At 44.1% G+C, this 17,451-nt stretch overlaps 2 protein-coding genes across 2 annotated transcripts in view; one reads left to right on the forward strand and one right to left on the reverse strand.

Moving 5' to 3' along the window:
• The first annotated feature begins 3,858 nt into the window (after nt 1-3,858).
• On the forward strand, nt 3,859-6,714 carry epcam (epithelial cell adhesion molecule). The gene is made up of 9 exons (XM_084562181.1): nt 3,859-4,227; nt 4,781-4,879; nt 5,009-5,267; nt 5,367-5,432; nt 5,528-5,594; nt 5,680-5,778; nt 5,880-6,077; nt 6,169-6,213; nt 6,300-6,714. Exons 1-9 carry the CDS (start codon nt 4,164-4,166, stop codon nt 6,321-6,323), a joined length of 921 nt encoding a protein of 306 aa, XP_084418307.1. The 5' UTR covers nt 3,859-4,163; the 3' UTR covers nt 6,324-6,714.
• A 2,935-nt stretch (nt 6,715-9,649) lies between these two features.
• Nucleotides 9,650-17,451, reverse strand: part of plekhh2 (pleckstrin homology domain containing, family H (with MyTH4 domain) member 2) — a 30,141-nt gene continuing 22,339 nt past the window's right edge. Inside the window, exons 23-30 of the mRNA XM_084561587.1 lie at nt 16,391-16,546; nt 16,191-16,288; nt 13,830-13,971; nt 12,794-12,930; nt 12,405-12,534; nt 11,978-12,064; nt 11,155-11,304; nt 9,650-10,345 (exon numbers count right to left, since the gene is read on the reverse strand). Of these exons, the coding sequence (XP_084417713.1) occupies nt 10,160-10,345; nt 11,155-11,304; nt 11,978-12,064; nt 12,405-12,534; nt 12,794-12,930; nt 13,830-13,971; nt 16,191-16,288; nt 16,391-16,546 (1,086 nt within the window). The 3' untranslated portion in view covers nt 9,650-10,159. The remainder of the gene's footprint in view (nt 10,346-11,154; nt 11,305-11,977; nt 12,065-12,404; nt 12,535-12,793; nt 12,931-13,829; nt 13,972-16,190; nt 16,289-16,390; nt 16,547-17,451) is intronic.

Here is a 17,451-nt window from a genome sequence, read left to right on the forward strand (position 1 = left end):
TGTAATTCCCATGACATAAGCAGCACGGGCATTCGTGAAAACCACGCAGCAGTAAAATGGTAATTTATCACAGCAATGCTCCTTTGCATTGTCCCATATTGCATTAATATAAGTAAAAATAAGACTTCTCCTCATAAATATTTGATCCTGGCTGTTATATCAAGGCCAATTCTTCTAGCAGTCTTTTCAGTCAGTCATGTGCCCGGACTGCCTATCAGGCCTGTGTACGGTAGTAAATCCATGGCAACAGCTACTGGACTGATACGACAGATGCCGAGCAAGATTTCTGTCCACTGGACCATCATAAAGCTTCAAGTATCTGATCAGTGGGGCCCTTTGCAAATGTTTACCCTTACATCTGGTGTAATCAAAGAGTGACGGGTTCTGTATCGCTTATCAGAGTCTGGCTGTCACACATATTCTACACATGTGCATGTCCAGGCAGGTGCAGACTACGACGCGAGACGGAGCAAGAAAAACAGGCTATTGCACAAACGTGACAGTTCATTACTTACATAAGTGAGAATGAATGCATTGTAACATAACAGTCATGCTCTAAATCCTCGCTGCATCACTGCTTGAACGAATGTCCAGAGGACGTACCTTATTTGGCTGTTAAACTGGTCCAAATTGAAGTGTTTCAGTTATTTAGGCTAGCCCGCTGACTAAAATGGGGTTGTCAAAATAATAGAAACAAGACAATATACACCGATCAGCCACAACATTATGACCAGGAGAAGTGCATAACATCGACCATCTTTTGACAATTCAGTGTTCTGCTGGGAAACTTTTGGACCTGGTATTCATTCATTCATTGGTGTGGATGTTACTTAGACATGTAGCACCCACCTAGACCAGACCAGGCACCCCCACCCCATAGCAATGACACTCCTTGGTGGCAGCAGCCATCCCCAGCAGGATGCAGCCTGACACAGACACACACAAAAACACTTCAGTAAAAAAAACAAAAACAAAAAAAACATGAAAAACAGTGCGAGGAAACTTGAGTACTTGAGCCCATGCAGACACAGGGAGAACATGCAAATTCTGACTGAATATGTAGGCGTGTATGACTGAGTCTGAAACCATAAAATATAACTTCAAACACTTCTGCGGTTAACAGAGTACATGAATGAGTGTTTCTAATTTCCTAAAGGACAATTACTTTAGGTCAAATTGAATGTTTGATCTATCTCAGCATACTGATCAGCCACAACATTAAAACCACTGACAGGAGAAGTGAATAACATTGACCATCTTGTGACAATTCAATGTTCTGCTGGGAAACTTCTGGACCTGGCATTCATTGGTGTGGATGTTACTTAGACTTGCAGCACACAGAAAGGCCCTGGTCGGCCGATGGATTCGAACCCAGAACCTTCTTGCTGTGAGGCATCAGTGCTCACCCCCATTTTAGTAAGTGGGGTAAATAACAAAAACACTCTAATGTTTAATTCAGTCCAGTTTAACAACGCCACAAACTAAACCCTGCAGTCTGATTAATGCTCCAGCTTCCTCCCACCATCCAAAGACATGATGGTTAGGTTCATTGGTGATTCTAAATTGGCCGTAGGTGTGAGTGTGAATGGTTGTCTGTCTCTCTGTGTCAGCCCTGAGATAGACTGGAGACCTGTCCAGGGTGTACCCCGCCCCCTCTCGCCCCGACGACAGCTGGGATAGACTGTCATGAAGGAGGATTTAATTAGAATGCATTAATTTTCAGTAAAGTACCTAATAAACTGGCAAGTGAGTGTACAAACAGTACAATAAATAGTATCACTGCACTCGATTACAGAGTGATGACAACCACCTGACTAAGGCTGAAGACAGAGGTTGAGGTGCTGCTAAGAATATTTCACACACAGATAATCTCTTAACGTGACCCAGGGGGCCTGAGTCAGCGGTGTCATCCAGCAGAGCGTGACTCACAACACCTGGGAAAATGTTTTCCTCTGCCTCTGGTTTCTGTTTTGGCAGATACCTACTACGGTTGATGACGTCATCACGTCACAGCGCTTCTCAGTCTCAGTCATAACCAGGATTACACAATCCAGGATATCCACCTATCTCTGAATTTGTTTACAAGCACATACGCTAATTTGCCACTACCCTAGTTAATAAAAAACACACGCATACGTGACGGTACAAAACATATATAATATAGAGTGTTACGTAATACATTAAAGACACTGAACATATACGGGACGCGACAACAGATAGAGCACCGTGAACGACACTGCAGATCCACCTTAAAAACATATCATAGACACACCTTAAAGTTCCCGTCAGACGCCATTTGTGTCACTGAGCCTGAGATGAACCACCAGGTCACTGAACTCTGGAGGAAGTTGAATATGTAGGCATGTATGACAGAGTTTGAAAGCAAAAAGTAAACCTCCAGACAACCTAAGGGATAATCACTGCGGTAAACAGAGTACATGAATGCCTGAATACGTGAGAAATGTGTACATTAACAAAAAAAAGCAAAACTTTAACTCAGTAAAGCATCGTAAAAGAAATGCAGAAACGTGGTTTCAGTCTGTGTTTACAATGTCCCAAGTCAAGACGTGGTTTGAGGAATTCCCCACGTTTGACTTCCAGACAGAAAAAGCTATCTGTGAGCGTAAGGACACCTCAAAGTTCCTGCTGGACGTTATTTGTCTTAATGCAGAGCCTGAGAGAAACAAACCACCGAGACGCCGAACACCGAACACCGAACAGAAAATGCAGCCTGGGTGTTGTACGAAAGAGTGTTAAGATTAGAAAATGATCAAAACATGAACATATTTCCTTTCTAACGTTCTAAAGGACAATTACAGTGGGTCAAATAGAATGTACAAAGGCCAGAAAAGCCATATTTAATTGTGATAAAGTGTGAAAAATAAGCAGTAGTGTTATATTTGTTTATATTGTTTTGACTATTCTTATTGGATTTGTTTGTTTACTTTGTTATGTTACCCGCACATGTTCGAAATAAACTTAACTAAACTAAAATTTATTCTATTCTTAAACACAAAGGTTTCTAAAAGGAGATTTTTCTTTCGTTTTGATCTATTTTAGCCGAAACTATGACAGTTCCAGTAGAACGCTTTATATTTTTACTTCCTAATTTCCTGAGGGACATTCCCAATAGTAATAGAATATATAGAGGCCTGAGGAGCCTTCTTAAACTGTGAATCTCTAAAAAACACGAAGGGAGATTTTTCTTTCGTTAGGGTCTATTTTAGCCAAAACTATGACAGAAAGCTGAAGCAGTTCCAGTAGAACTCCAGTAGAGGCCTGAGGAGCCTTCTTAAACTGTGAATATGAAGCAGTAGCACTAAATTTGTGTTATAATGTTCCTCTCAGACATAACACCTGGAAATGAGGTGTACATAAATGAGTTTGAATGGGTTTAAAGGATCAAAACTTAGAATATTTACTTCCCAACATCCTAAGTGGGTCAAATAGAATATACGAAGCCCTGAAAAGTCATATTTAATTGTGATAAAATGTGGAAATTAAGCAGCAGTGTTATATTTCTTCTCTCCTTAAATACAGAGATCTCTAAAAAGCACACTACAGACATTCAAGGAGGAAATGTTTATTATCTATTTTGGTTTCCCAAAGTAAATTAAACAATACACTGCCTAAATGAGATTTTTCTTTAGTCTGTTTTGGCCAAAACTATGACAGCTAGCCGAAAGTATAGAGGAAAATATTTCAACAGAGAGAAGACGACAGACTGGAAGACAAATATGGTCACACCGGAAGAAAGGTGCGCCTCTTTCTACCTCCCCCTACCTCGGACACCGCCTATGCAAATGAGCTGCACGTCATGAGAGGACTAGTCTTATAAATATACTTGATAACAGCCTCCTATTTATCAGTCGAGAGACAGCAACCAAAGAGGATTTAATCAACAACCCGCCTTCTCTCAGCAACAAATAACTCCAAGCGGAGCTCGTGCCCTTTCCATTCTTTTACCTTTGCGTGCGCGCGGCCGGTTTCTCTCTAAACCGGTTTGACCGGGACACACCTGGGACAGCGGAAATAAGGAAGGACTCTTTGCTGTGTGCGTCGACAGGTTTTCTCCATTCTCGTCTCTGACTTCTGCGGACGGCGGACGGATAAACGGAGACTCTTCTTCTGACTCCTTGGGGTTTATTTTTCCTTTTAAAGCCATGAAAGTGTGGATTCTGCTCGGACTCGCTGCCCTCGCGGCGGTAGCCTCGGCTCAAAGCTGCAGTAAGTGATTTGGATGGATAAAACTTTATTAGAATGACAAAAGGAGGCAATGTGGGTTAGACGCGTCAATTCAGATTTAATTTATTTATATGTTTTTACAATGATAAATTGAGCTGAAGCGGTCTTTAGAGGTGGTGAAAGTGTGTTTGAGCCGTTTTGTCTTTTTCGAATAAATATAGTTTTATTGATGGGTGGGGGTGGGGAGCGTTTGGCCCGCTTTGGGGACCTGGTTGGAGAAAACCAACGCCCTGTTGTTTGGTAAAGCTGCAGGTCTACCTGTTGGAGTCTTGTTCACACTAAAACTCTAGAAATCCTTTATGAAACAGGAAATCAATGATGTATTTTGCCTTTTTTTTAATATATATATCTATATCTAGATATAGATATATATAGATTTAATTTTACTTCCTGGTTGTTTAGTTTCCAAACATGGGAAACGCTGTTAACATCAGAGCAGTTAAAGTTATATAATCATTTATTAACTGATCTAAAGGGTTATTTCCCAGAGAATGACAACCCCTCATGTTTTTTTTCTTCCTTTTCTTTTGTTTAGCATGTCCATCTATGAAGTGGGCCACCTGCGATGGGACTCCATGTTCATGTTTCGTTATGGTTGGCGAAAATATGAAGCAAACCCTGAACTGCTCAAAATGTAAGTGAACGACATTTGCTGCGATCAAAGCCTCACATTCAACTTCATGCAGCTCTCCGTTTGTGTGTTGTTCGCCTCTTTCCTGATCTCTCTCCTCTCCTTTCTTGTTTTCGTTTCTGCTCGTCTCAGTGGTCCCCAAGTGCTTCCTGATGAAGGCCGAGATGTACCGAGCTAAGAAGGGCATGGACACCCGTTCGGGAGGGAAGCCGGTGGAGTCGGCCTTCGTGGACAACGACGGCATCTACGACCCCATCTGTGAGAACGACGGCAAGTTCAAGGCCAAGCAGTGCAACAACACAGAGGAGTGCTGGTGCGTCAACAGCGCTGGCGTTCGTCGAACTGACAAGGGAGACGCGGACCTCAAGTGTGACGAGCTGGTGGAGACCTAGTAAGCAGTTTTTCCCATGTGTGGCGGGCTTGCTTCAGGGCGAACGGTTGAACTATCCTGCAGCTGATTTATTTATTTTTCTTCTTCTCTCTCTTCTAGCTGGGTCCGTCTTCAGCTGACACACAAAGAACTGGCAACTCCATTGAAAAATACCGACCTAAAGTCGTGAGTATATTCGAAGCACCACGGTTATAAAAACCAATGAAGCGCCGCTCAGCCGTGCAGCATTTAATCATTTTGATTTCTCCTCTCAAAAACAGTGCCATTGCTGATGCCATCCATAAGCGCTATCACAACTTTAACAAAGCCTTGATCGATAAGGTGGAGGTGAGTCACATATGTGAGTTTAAACAACAGACGGGCAATGCAAAAATATGGCACGTGGCTAACAAAACACCATGTCTTTTTGCAGTACATCCCTGATGAGCGCTTGATCATTGTGGATGTGAAGAAGGAAAAGGGAGAGCGCAAGAGTGACCTGTCCCAAATGGCCTACTACATGGAGAAAGATGTATGTTGAAGCTTTTTTTATTAATTAAAATAACAAAAGCAAGTTTATACATGTCAAACGGAGCATCATGGCTGACTTTGTGATCTCCTCATCTCCTGCAGGTGAAGGTGCTGCCACTCTTCAAGAACCAGGATAAGTTTGCACCAACCGTGGAAGGCCAGACACTGGAGATGGAGAACATTTTGGTGTACTACGTGGACGAGAAGGCCCCGACCTTCACCATGCAGCACCTGACGGGTGGAATCATCGCCGTCATCGTGGTGGTGGTGCTGGCTGTGGTCGCCGGCGTGCTGGTCCTGGTGAGCTCCACCGTCTCTTGTGGCGCAAGCTCAGCTTCAGCAGTTGAAGCAATGTCGAGAACTAACCCTTTTTTCTTTTGTTTATTTGCAGATCTTCGCCCAAAGGCGTCGGAGTCAGAAGTACAGCAAAACCCAGGTGAGGTGGTCTCCTGCAGCTTGTGTTTTGTTTAAATGTGGTTCGATGGAACCGATGTCTTACGTCTTCTGTTTTCTTTTTTTCAGCAAAGAGAGATGGAGGCCATGTAAAGCGGTGGAAGCCTGTGAACATTCGGCTTGTGCGTCACCTTTCTCATGAACTGCCTCTCAGTGGCAGTGTGCCATTTATTTTATTTGGTCTTTTTACTTGAGGAATACAGATTGTAAAGGAACAATCAACTTTTACTGTTTTTTTTTTTTTTTTTTTTCCTTGGTTTTCGTCTGTGTGTAATCATAACTGTCATTTGCTGTATATCCGTAATATATTCGCAGTGCCACAATGCGCTGTGCTTTTAAAAGTGTGTCTGGAGACATGCCACATTTTTAATGTTGGACCTTGTTTGAATGGTTTAAAATTCCACGTCATAGATTGTACAGTTTCTTACTAATATGTGTATGTGTGATGGATTGTTTTTAATAAAAAAATGTTTGGAAAAAAGTACTCTCTGGTGTGGTGCATGTTTCTTTTGAGTGTTTATTGGTCACAGTGGAAAACTACAGCAGGTGTGTGTGGGGGGAAGGGACGAGGCGATGTGAAGCCACAGCACCATTTTGTGTGCAGCAGTTTTGATCGAGCCTTACGATAATGAGCGCTCTTTAACTTCCGATGCTCCAACCTTGGCTTGGTATCTATGATTGCTTTTTCTCAGAACCTCTTTATCACTTACTTGTTAAGATGGCTGCTTTGATACCGAGCACACAAAGGCTCAGGGCGGGTGTGGCAGGTCTGCTTTAAGTGTGTCACCGAAAGAAACTTTAATCCCTGCTTTTCATACGGTCACATTCACAGAAACGGGGGGGGGGGAAACAACAAGTGGCTAGTTCTTTCTCCACTTGAAAGGTTTCGGCACAAAAACAGCCGAGGCGATGTGGAAAAGGCCGCTTTAATGTTTTTGTTTTACTGCCGGGGCTTCTCGCCTTGTGACAACACCTGTTTGTGCGGAGAGGAGGTGGTTTAGTCATATTTGAGCCCTATCTCCGGCGCTGTGCTGTGCTGTGTTGTGCTGTGCTGTGCTGCGTGGCATGGCGCTCAACCTGTCCGTCCAGTTCTGGCTCGCTCGCACTTAAACGGACACCTGTGCTATGTACACAACAAATAACTGAACAAAGGCTTCAAGTGGACTCCCAGGTGAAACTGCAGGACGGTTTGCTCACGACTCGGGTGAAAAACCAAAGTCTGGGGCAGCAGAGTAAAGGGACAGTGAAGGTGAAACTGGGACGTTCTGTTTAAAACCTGCGTCCAGGTGAAGCCCAGTTTAACTTTGAATCACAGATTTAATCCAGTTCAAGCAACGCGTGAAACATTTATTAGTTATTTTTATGACATTGTGTCAGTGTAAACTTGTCTGTTGTGCCTTTGTTCCCTTTTGCCTCACCCTGTTTGTCTCCCCCACCCCCCTGTGAGCGCTCCCTCCCTCCCTCCCTTCAGCTCCATAGCAACGCAAGCACAAAAGCACGTCTCTAACTAGTTCAGGTTAGGTATCATGTATCTTCCAACGTCCTGCCCCCTCCCCCAACGTCCCTCCCCCACCCCCTCCCGTGTCCTCTGTGAAAAGACCACAGGAATGAGGGTGTGTCGGTCGCCGCTGGGCACCTGTTGCAGGTATCAGCACGTCAGCGTCGCTTGCACCAATCAGGATTTCGAAGGGGCGGGGTTTGCGAGGAAAGAAAAAGCCTGTGAAGGTTTTCAGTCTTTCAGGTCATGGTTTATGCACAAACACTAAAAAAAAAGGCAACTGGACTCGTAGATTGTATTTCTTTAGCGTTTTTGGATTTGTGAATGTTATGTCACGATGTCTATATCTGTATTACATCATTATTATATCATTCATTCATGCATTTCTTGTAACCGCAGCCGTCATTGGGCAAGAGGCAGGGTACTGGACAGGTCAACCATTCACACTCACACCTACGGCCAATTTAGAGTCACCAATGAACCTAACCAGCATGTCTTTGGACGGTGGGAGGAAGCAAATTGCCCCACGGGATAAATAAAATATCCATCTATCCATCTATGAATGTGCTTTGAAATAACACTAGGAGGGAGAATCACCGTCTTTTTGAAGCACCTTACGTTGTTTTGTTGTATAAATGGGTTAAATGTGTTTAGGGCATCCCGTTTCACTATGAAATATTATGAATATAACCGCTGAAGCAACGTTTCTTCCATCCTCTTACCATCTTCCTCTTACATGTCTGTGTGTTTTTTTCTTCAACACTCATTTAACAGTCATTTCTCAAAGCTGAGAAGCGGAAACAGTGGTTAAAACAGTGATAGTCATAAGAGACTTGTCATTGCCTTGACACAAAACACATGCACTTAACTCAGCAAGCATGTCTTTGGAGGGTGGGATGGTTAAAGCTCAGGACCTTTTTTGCTGTGATGTGTCACCACCAGAGCTCTGCATGCTGGCTGCTCTACTCAGCATGTTTCCTCTTTAATCTCTTTCCGTTTTACTCTCTCATCCCACCTTTTCCTCATCAATGTGTCATCCGTCCTTCGTCTGTAACCGCTCGTCCCGTGGAAAGCACCAGAAGAACCAGCAAGCTCTCAGAAGATCCCAGGATTGGATCACGAAAAGACCGTTCCCCCACGTGTTTTGCAAAAGAGGACGGGCATGACTAGAGCATCATTAAAACCACTCAATATTCTGCTGAGAAACATTTGGAATTTTTAGTCGCTCAGAAGGCCCATGTCCATTCTCTGGTGAGTCACAAGGCAGACCTGCACAATATTAGGACATAATGTTCTTCCTGATCGGTGGTAATAATGAAGATATAAGCATTTCTAGGTCACTGTGACACGGTTCGTTCTGGTTGCGTCAGTAGAGAAATGTTTGCGATCGAATAACTGCACGCGAAACAGGCCCGCCGCCTTCAGAGCGAATGCACCTCTCTGATCCCCGTCATTCAAACGCGATTAAAGTTTTACCACTCTCCTGGCTATTCAGTAACCAAGTGCAAACAGGGTGTTCGCTCTTCTCTAGCGGCGACTGAACCGCGGCAGTCACACCTCTGGACAGTTCTTCATCCGCAGTTTTTAAAGAGTTTGAACCTTTGCCCCTTTTTTCTGCCACTGCCTCCTGTTGATATATATCTATACCATACCCATACTAGCTCTGCACCTCACTCACTTTACCCTTACAGTCATGTTTACATCCTCCATGGACGTTTTATGGCAGTTTTTATGTACGTACTGTGTATTGTTCTATTTTTTTGTGCCTTAAAAGTGTCTCGTTCTTGCACGACATGCTGCTCATATGTGACACAAATTGCACATTAAGAACACTGTCTAACACTGTGAGGGTTTCACTTCCTGGTGGAGTTATACTGCTCTACAGTAAGGCTGCACACACACACATACACACACACAAAAGAACAACTAAATTATTCATTAGCAAAGTTTCGTTATTGCCCCTACACTGTTTATGACATTGTTTTTAAGGAAAGAATACAAAAAAATAACTCCAAACGGCATCTTCCCTAAAGGAAAAGTACCAAACAGCACTGATTGATGAGACGACTCAGTTGGTCAACAAGCATTGTTGATTTTTCTCTTTGGAGTCTCGGCCTTAAGAGGGAACACGCTGCTCATTGTTGATTCGAGCCACCTTTGTTCCTTGGTATTTAACTTAGTGCTCCAGTCTCACCCACACGTCTCATAAACAGTTATGAGGAAGGTACAAAGGCACTGCACGGTGAGGTCATCCACATACTGGAACCTGTATTACTAAACTACACAGTCGCCTTTCCACATGCCAGATTAAAATTACGTAACTCTCCCTGATCTGACCACAAGCACACGCATGTAAATAAATCCTTCATTTCCTTTCTTGATTTAAATAAGGCTGCCTGGCTGCCTTTTAGTCTTTTAGATCTGCGTGCCGTCACAGCAGCGTGGGAGTCTTGCTGGGACGACCCAGCGCTGGCGGGGACTTGCTCCTCAGCTCTTTGCTCTTCAGGCTGACGGGCTGGGCCACCATCAGGGCCGGGGCGGAGAGGTGGTGGGCGGCGGCCTTCTGCTGATGCGCGCTGTTGATGTAACTGGAGACGAGGAGGGTGATCTCCCTGATCTGTTGGAATGAAATGGAAAAGAGTCGTTTTGTTTTACTGTAAAATGACAGTTTTGGGGAAGAATCGAGATCGACACCTTGTGATGTTTCCTCATTTCATAGCGTTGTTCCTCGATGTGACGCTCAGGGTCCTCGGTACGCCGAAGGTCACGCACAAACTGTTAAAATGTCCAACTTCTGCTGCTAGGCTGACAGATTCTATAGTGCGTTCATATACACCGATCAGCCACAACATTATGACCACTGACAGGAGAAGTGAATAACGTTGACCATCTCGTGACAATTCAGTGTTCTGCTGGGAAACTTTTGGACCTGGCATTCATTGGTGTGGATGTTACTTAGACATGTAGCACCCACCTAGACCAGACCAGGTACCCCCCACCCCATAGCAATGACACTCGTTGATGGCAGCAGCCTAACCCGACACAGGCACACACACAAGAACACTTTAGGAACAACTAAAAAAAACATGAAGAACAGCACAAGGTGTTGACCTGGCCTCCAAATTCACTAGATCCCAAACTGATCAAGTATCTGTGGGATGATCCACAGAGGCCCCTCCCCTCAAAGGCCCCCCCACTAACAACATTCTGTTGCCAGACACCACAGGACACCCTCAGAAGGCCCATGTCTATTCTCTGATGAGCCGCCACAAGGGACCTTCACAATATTGTTATGCTTGATCTGTGCATGTGCTATAATATACTATGCAACAAATAAATCCACTCTATTCTAATCCATTCTAACCAAACTTCAGACTTTAATTGGGCGTCTTAATTGCCACGACGCGACAAACATGACTCACTGACCTTGGAGGCGTCCATAGCAAACAGATGCTTCTCTGTGGGTTTGTCTTTGCTGGCATTGGTCCCAACGCTCTGACCCACCACCAGCATGAAGTCCTGCTTGCAGCCTCCAAACGTCACCAGGTTCTTGTAGGGGTGGGACACCAGCGGCTTCTGGACACGGGATGCAAAACATACGTTGACGGCAACATTCAGATAAACGGAAAACGGCTCCATTAAAGCATCTTTTCTTGCTGAAGCCTTAAATCTTTTTTTAAATTTTTTTTTTATTGTCTCTCATGCTTCTGGCATGACTCCTAACCATCTCTGTCTCCCCCTTAAGTGGCCCAAACTAATCCAACCACAAATATAAGGAGAAAGGATGAAAAGACCGGGTGTTTTACAGTTAAATGATGTGTTGCTATATCCATCACGACTGACGGGATCTTTTTGTTTTACCGTTTGGCGTAAGTCGGATCTGGAGTCACTTCACTTTTTCACTTCTTTTTTTTTCCGGGAAAATTATTTCTTTTTGGAATCTTTTTTAGCTTTTGCTTCATCATCTCATAGCACGGCATCTGCAGCAGGGACATTACTGTAACTATATATATATATATATATATATAGAGAGAGAGAAACTATAACCTCTCCAGTCAGCACAATATGGCAGCTGGTAGACGACTACAGGCCCACCACAGTTTCATTAGATACTTCTGGTGAATTTTTGACCAACTGAACATGCATAATTCCAAGGTATTATTTCAGGAACACACAAAAAGAGGAGCCAACGGGGACAAAGGGAAAATAATGTCTGAACAGCTGTCGGGCAGAGCCTGCGGGCGCTTACGATGGAGTTGTGCTCAAGAACGCTGACGGCGTCTTCATGCACTGCCAGCCAGACACGCACACCCGGCTCCGGAGAGGGAGTGATGGACTGAAAACAGAGATGAATGGCATGTTATTCTGACAGTAAACACGAGCAGGTATCCTATACGTTAGCGTAATAAAGTGTGGATCCTCTGATCTTAACCCCATAAAAGCCTGTGGCACAAAAAGAAATGGAAACACCCTGTATGAGCAGATCAGATTTAGCTGGTCATGTGCCAACGATGTGTTAGGTTAATGATTATTGTATGATCAGGTGACACAATGTTCCACCTTCCTCTTTTGTTTTTGTTTTTTTTTATTTGGCACACTGAGAGTTGGTTTAGTTTAAGTCTCTACAGTATCAGAGCCGATGATAATGTACAAGAATATACAGTTTGCACTCTCACCTCTGCTTCAAACAGTTTGGCACCGAAGAAAGGCCACTTCCTGGCAACTGTTAGGTAGATCCTGACACACTCGGACGAACTTCGACCCCTGAGGGAGGCCCAGCGGGCAGAGAGGCGCTGCAGCAGTTGTCTTAAGGCGGAGGAAGAGGACAACACATCGACTTTATTACCTTTATTAGCACAAGATCACCCTACACCACCGGTGAATTAAAGACTAGATAAGAAAAACACAAAAATTGACTGTGTGCTTGGAACGATGCCAGGAAATAAAGAGTTTCTGTGATGAAAACCTTGAGTTCACAGTAGAGATAAAAGCCAAGAACAATCAAATAATTCAAAAGATACAGGTTTTAAAATATGTAAAGTAGGCAATGAGTGTGTTCCGGTACCTGAGCTGGTCCTCTGTTGTGGTCCTGCGGTAATGTTTAGGGTAGAATCTGTCCAAAACCTGCTTCAAGCTTTGATTAGACTTGGTCTGAGCGGAACCAGCGGCGGAGAAGGGACGTTCAAAGTCTCCGAACTCCACCTGAACACAGACGTACGGTGACACGGTCCAGACTGTGAGCTCCACGTTAAATGTTTTCTTCAACAAGACTGGAGACTACTGCACATTAAAGTGTTCAATGTTCTGCTGGGAAACTTTTGGACCTGGCATTCATTGGTGTGGATGTTTCTTAGACATGTAGCACCCACCTAGACCAGATCAGACACCCCCACCTCATAGCAATGACACTCCTTGACACAGGCACACACACAAAAAACGCTTTAGGAACAACTAAAAAAAAAAACATGAAAAACAGCACAAGGTGTTGACCTGGCCTCCAAATTCACTAGATCCCAAACTGATCTGTGATCTGTGGGATGATCCGCAGAGGCCCCTCCCCTCAAAGCCCCCACCCCCACTAACAACACTCACAGGACACCCTCAGATAGCCCATGTCTATTCTCTGATGAGTCACAGATAATTTGGAGGCAACAAGGGAGACCTACACAATATTAGGTCATAATGTTGTGCCTGATCGGTGTATTATTCATGCATTAGATAAAATAAAACTTTATACAAAGGGTGACTGACACGTTTGGGGTAGAAGAAGATGAGTTGTGTGGATTTGTAATCAGCACTGTCTGCAAACTAACACTGGCCTTCATGCAGTCAACCGCCACCTTAGCCTCAGGCAAAGGCGTCCACAAGGACAAGGCAGCAACACTAGAGGACGGACCCGTTTCTTGCTGCACGGTGAGTAATTGGACTGCTCATTAAAAGAAGACGGAGCTCAATATTTATCATACTGACAGGGATAATGGTCTGCTGTGGAGAACTCTCACTTCCAAGGTGTGTAAATGTACAAAGGGACTGTAATGAAAAAATGAACTTATTAATCACCTCCCATACGTGGGGAAAACAAAGTGACTTTAATTTCAGACCTGGGCGAGCAAGGCGGCCATTTCCAAAGCCAGTTCCTTGTTGACGGGAAAGTGTCCCGCTATGATGGCTTCGTTGGTCTGATAGGCCAGCAGCAGCCTCTCCCTCTCCGACTCCCCCCTCACCTGGAGAGAGAAGTAGAGCCTGGGGATGGAAAGGAAAAGTTACCCACTCATTTACTAACTTCTCCGTCCTGGTTATGGCGTGCAGTCTGTACTGCACAATAAAACTGTGTCCTACTGAAATGAAAAGTGCTCACTCAGAGGAGACAATACAGCAGAATCGTACCCTCCCACACACACCGGCCTCATTAGGCACACTAGTGAAAATGAAAGCTTCCTAATATGAGTCCTCCTCTAAATCCTCTTTCTTGACTGCAGTAAAGTTTGGTTTATGTTGAAACAGCTTCAGAAAGATTTCAGCTTAACTCATTTTGGAGGAAGTAGTGTTTCTGTTTTTTTTTTTTAGCCCTCACGCTGACGTAAATAAAATCTACATTTTTAATAGTACTACTAAACCACATCCTCCAAAATAAAAACACAGATGAATCGACAGCTCTCTCTGTTTTTTTAAACTAATGTTGAAATCCATATCCTTCATGAAGACAGGATTTAGTGCAGGACTGTTATATTAGGATGCATTTGTTTAGTTATCCAGTATTTAAATGTCATGAAGTGTGAACAGTTTGAAAAGAGGTAACGTTGCACACACATGTAAATCTTTTCAAGGAAACACGCTTTCGGTTTAGCTAAGGGGATCTGAATTCTGTTATTTTCTGTCGTTCATGTGGCTTTAGAGGGTTTCACCTCTTCTTAACGGCTTCCACAGAGAAGTTAGTGTTTCCGCTATTTAGCCCAGCCTTTTCTAAGCTCAATAGTGCTACAAACTACAGCTTCCGAGAGGAAAACACTCTCTCACCTTCGTTAAATCTGCACTATTAGGAATCTGAAACCTGAACTAGTGTTTGGTCCAGTCTATCAGCTGGGCACATGTTTACTTGGGAATATTTTCCTAAACTTCTTTGCAAAAACATCCCAGACGAGTCAAATCGTGAGGGCATCTCCTGTGCATGGCCTGCTTTGCCCTTCCAATTGATTGCCTACAGGATTCTAGTTAGTTCATTCATTTGTCATGGCTCCCAAAGAAGAGCCGGCTCTTTCGGCTCCTCTCTTTATTTAGTGTTGTATGTAGTAGGGATGCACCGAAAAATTACGGCCGAATTGCTGCGGCCGTTGCTTGCACGTGTTGTTTCGGCGATAAAAGTCAGAACATTTATTGCCGAAACAACACGGCCGAAACAGGATGTTGTGATTGACGCAAGCAACAAACGCAGCAATTTTTCGAAAATGGCCCAAAAGTTTTTTTCGGCCGAAATTTTTTGGTGCATCTCCAATATTTTATCCCAACACAACAAATACATTTGGTTTGTGTGTTGATAACATTGTGCATTCAGTGTTTTTATGATATGGTTTTCAGTAAAACTTTAATCGTGCAAACAAACGAATAAAACAATGCGATCAAATCCACACAAGACAAAAAACCAAACTTATTAAAGGAACGGTATAAATGTCCTTGTGCAGGTTTGTGGTGGAACCTGCTCCTAAAATAATTCTGCTTCGTTTATGGGTGTTAGTGATAACTACATGTGCCCGTACTTCCTCACCGCTGTCTGCTGTAACTCAGTCAGCCACTGCATCTGCCCGCCTCTCTGCTTTCACATAACGGTATGATCACATGTGACTGGCCACACTCGTTTACAATCTTCCTCCTTTTCAAGACCTGCTGCTGAGATCTGGGTGTCTTGTGCTTTATTAACCTTGAGTCTCTAACTTCAGGGAACTAATCTTCGGTTGAGTCAAGTGACTCAGAAATTGACCGGCGCTTGCAGATGTTCACGACTCCCTCCGCCGTCACAAAATCCCCAGTTGCAGCAGAAAGAAAGCAAGCAGCCCCAAAGCTTACTGTGATCGCAACACTGCTTACTCTGGCACATTTTGCACATGGCTGTTTGGACGTTGGTTGTGAATTGGTTTCATTTCCCAATACTAAATGCAGTGGGCATGGTGTCATTTTGCAAATGTGCGTTATTAGACACTCAAGTGACTCACGGAGTAATTTGTTGCAGACACTCACACCCAGATACTACAACCACAAAAGATTTTAGACAAATTATCAGATTTAAAGTATGCACGACTACATTCGGAGGCTGATCAGTGGTTAAGACCGGGTAGAATGTGTGCATGAAGTACCTTTGATCTGGAAATCAGATAGGATCTGAATTTCAGCTTAACTGTGTATATAGATGCCACTCTCTCTAGTCTGTTCATCGTGAGGTATTGTGTGCATCTACGTATCTCGTCTACCTGTTTTTGTATGTGAGACGGACAGTCCTGGTGTTTTCAGACTTGCCCGTGTGCTGCTCCTTCGAAGCCTGCTCCCATTTGGAGATAATGTCACAGATCTGCAGACGACACGAGAAAAGGTTCGCGTGTCAGGGGAAATTTACATAATGGCGCTTTCCAACCTTCAACAAGTAACCGCGTCGCACGAATAAGCGACGCACCTTGATGCCTCCTTGCAGACAGTGCTCCAGCTCTCGTCCAGTGGGGTCGTCCGTGTACAAGCTGAAGCCGGAGAGTCCCGTTTTTCTCATGCCGGTGTCCTGGTTGAGGCGACACTGGAACTCGTCCACTGTCGTTGAAGCGTCAAAGCTCACCACCTGTGGAAAGGGAATTAATTATGGGAACATTATGACCACATTCCTAGTATTGTCTCCCTTGTGCCTCGAAAACAGTTGTGACACCTCAGAGAATAGACATGGGCCTTCATTGATGTTATTATCCTTATTATTTATTATATTCAAGGTAAGTCTGGCCCTAAGCTGTTGTCGTACCCTCTGTCTCTATTCTCTATGTCTAGGTTTCTATTTTTCTTTTCCCCACCTGTATCTACATGCTTTGTGCTCGATTGCATGAGTGGAATCAGGTGTGGATGTGGGCCCACACCAACTGCCAACTATTCACAATCTCCTTTACTTTAAATACCGGGCGTTGACTGCACCACCACAGTGTTTTTTGTCCCTCATCTGCCAACGGCGCTAATGTGGCTGCATCTACCTCCCTCCTAAAATCTCTTCCTGCCTGCCTTTGTTTTCCCTACTGACTGACGCACTTTACTCAGTAAACTTGCATCTCAGCTAACCGACCAGGCATAACATTATGACCACCTTCCTAATATTGTGCAAGTCTCCCTTGTGGTGACTCATCAGAGATGGACATGGGCCTTCTGAGGGTGTCCTGTGGTGTCTGGCAACGGGCCTCTGTGGATCATCCCACAGATACTTGATCAGTTTGGGATCTAGTGAATTTGGAGGCCAGGTCAACACCTTATGCTGTTCTTCATGTTTTTGTTTTTTAGTTGTTCCTGAAGTGTTTTTGTGTGTGTCTGTGTCAGGCTGCATCCTGCTGGGGATGGCTGCTGCCATCAAGGAGTGTCATTGCTATGGGGTGGGGGTACCTGGTCTAGTCTAGGTGGGTGCTACATGTCTAAGTAACATCCACACCAATGAATGCCAGGTCCAAAAGTTTCCCAGCAGAACACTGAATTGTCACGAGATGTTATTCA

This window comes from Chelon labrosus (assembly GCF_963514085.1).
Source record: "Chelon labrosus genome assembly, chromosome: 15".
Taxonomy (NCBI): Eukaryota; Metazoa; Chordata; class Actinopteri; order Mugiliformes; family Mugilidae; genus Chelon; species Chelon labrosus.

Bases quoted from the DNA above. Each gene is read 5' to 3' on its own strand.
- epcam (XM_084562181.1), top strand. From the start codon at position 4,164: ATGAAAGTGTGGATTCTGCTCGGACTCGCTGCCCTCGCGGCGGTAGCC. The intron at 5,433-5,527 runs GTGAGTATATTC...TCTCAAAAACAG, and splicing joins AAAAATACCGACCTAAAGTC to TGCCATTGCTGATGCCATCC. The intron at 5,595-5,679 runs GTGAGTCACATA...GTCTTTTTGCAG, and splicing joins CCTTGATCGATAAGGTGGAG to TACATCCCTGATGAGCGCTT.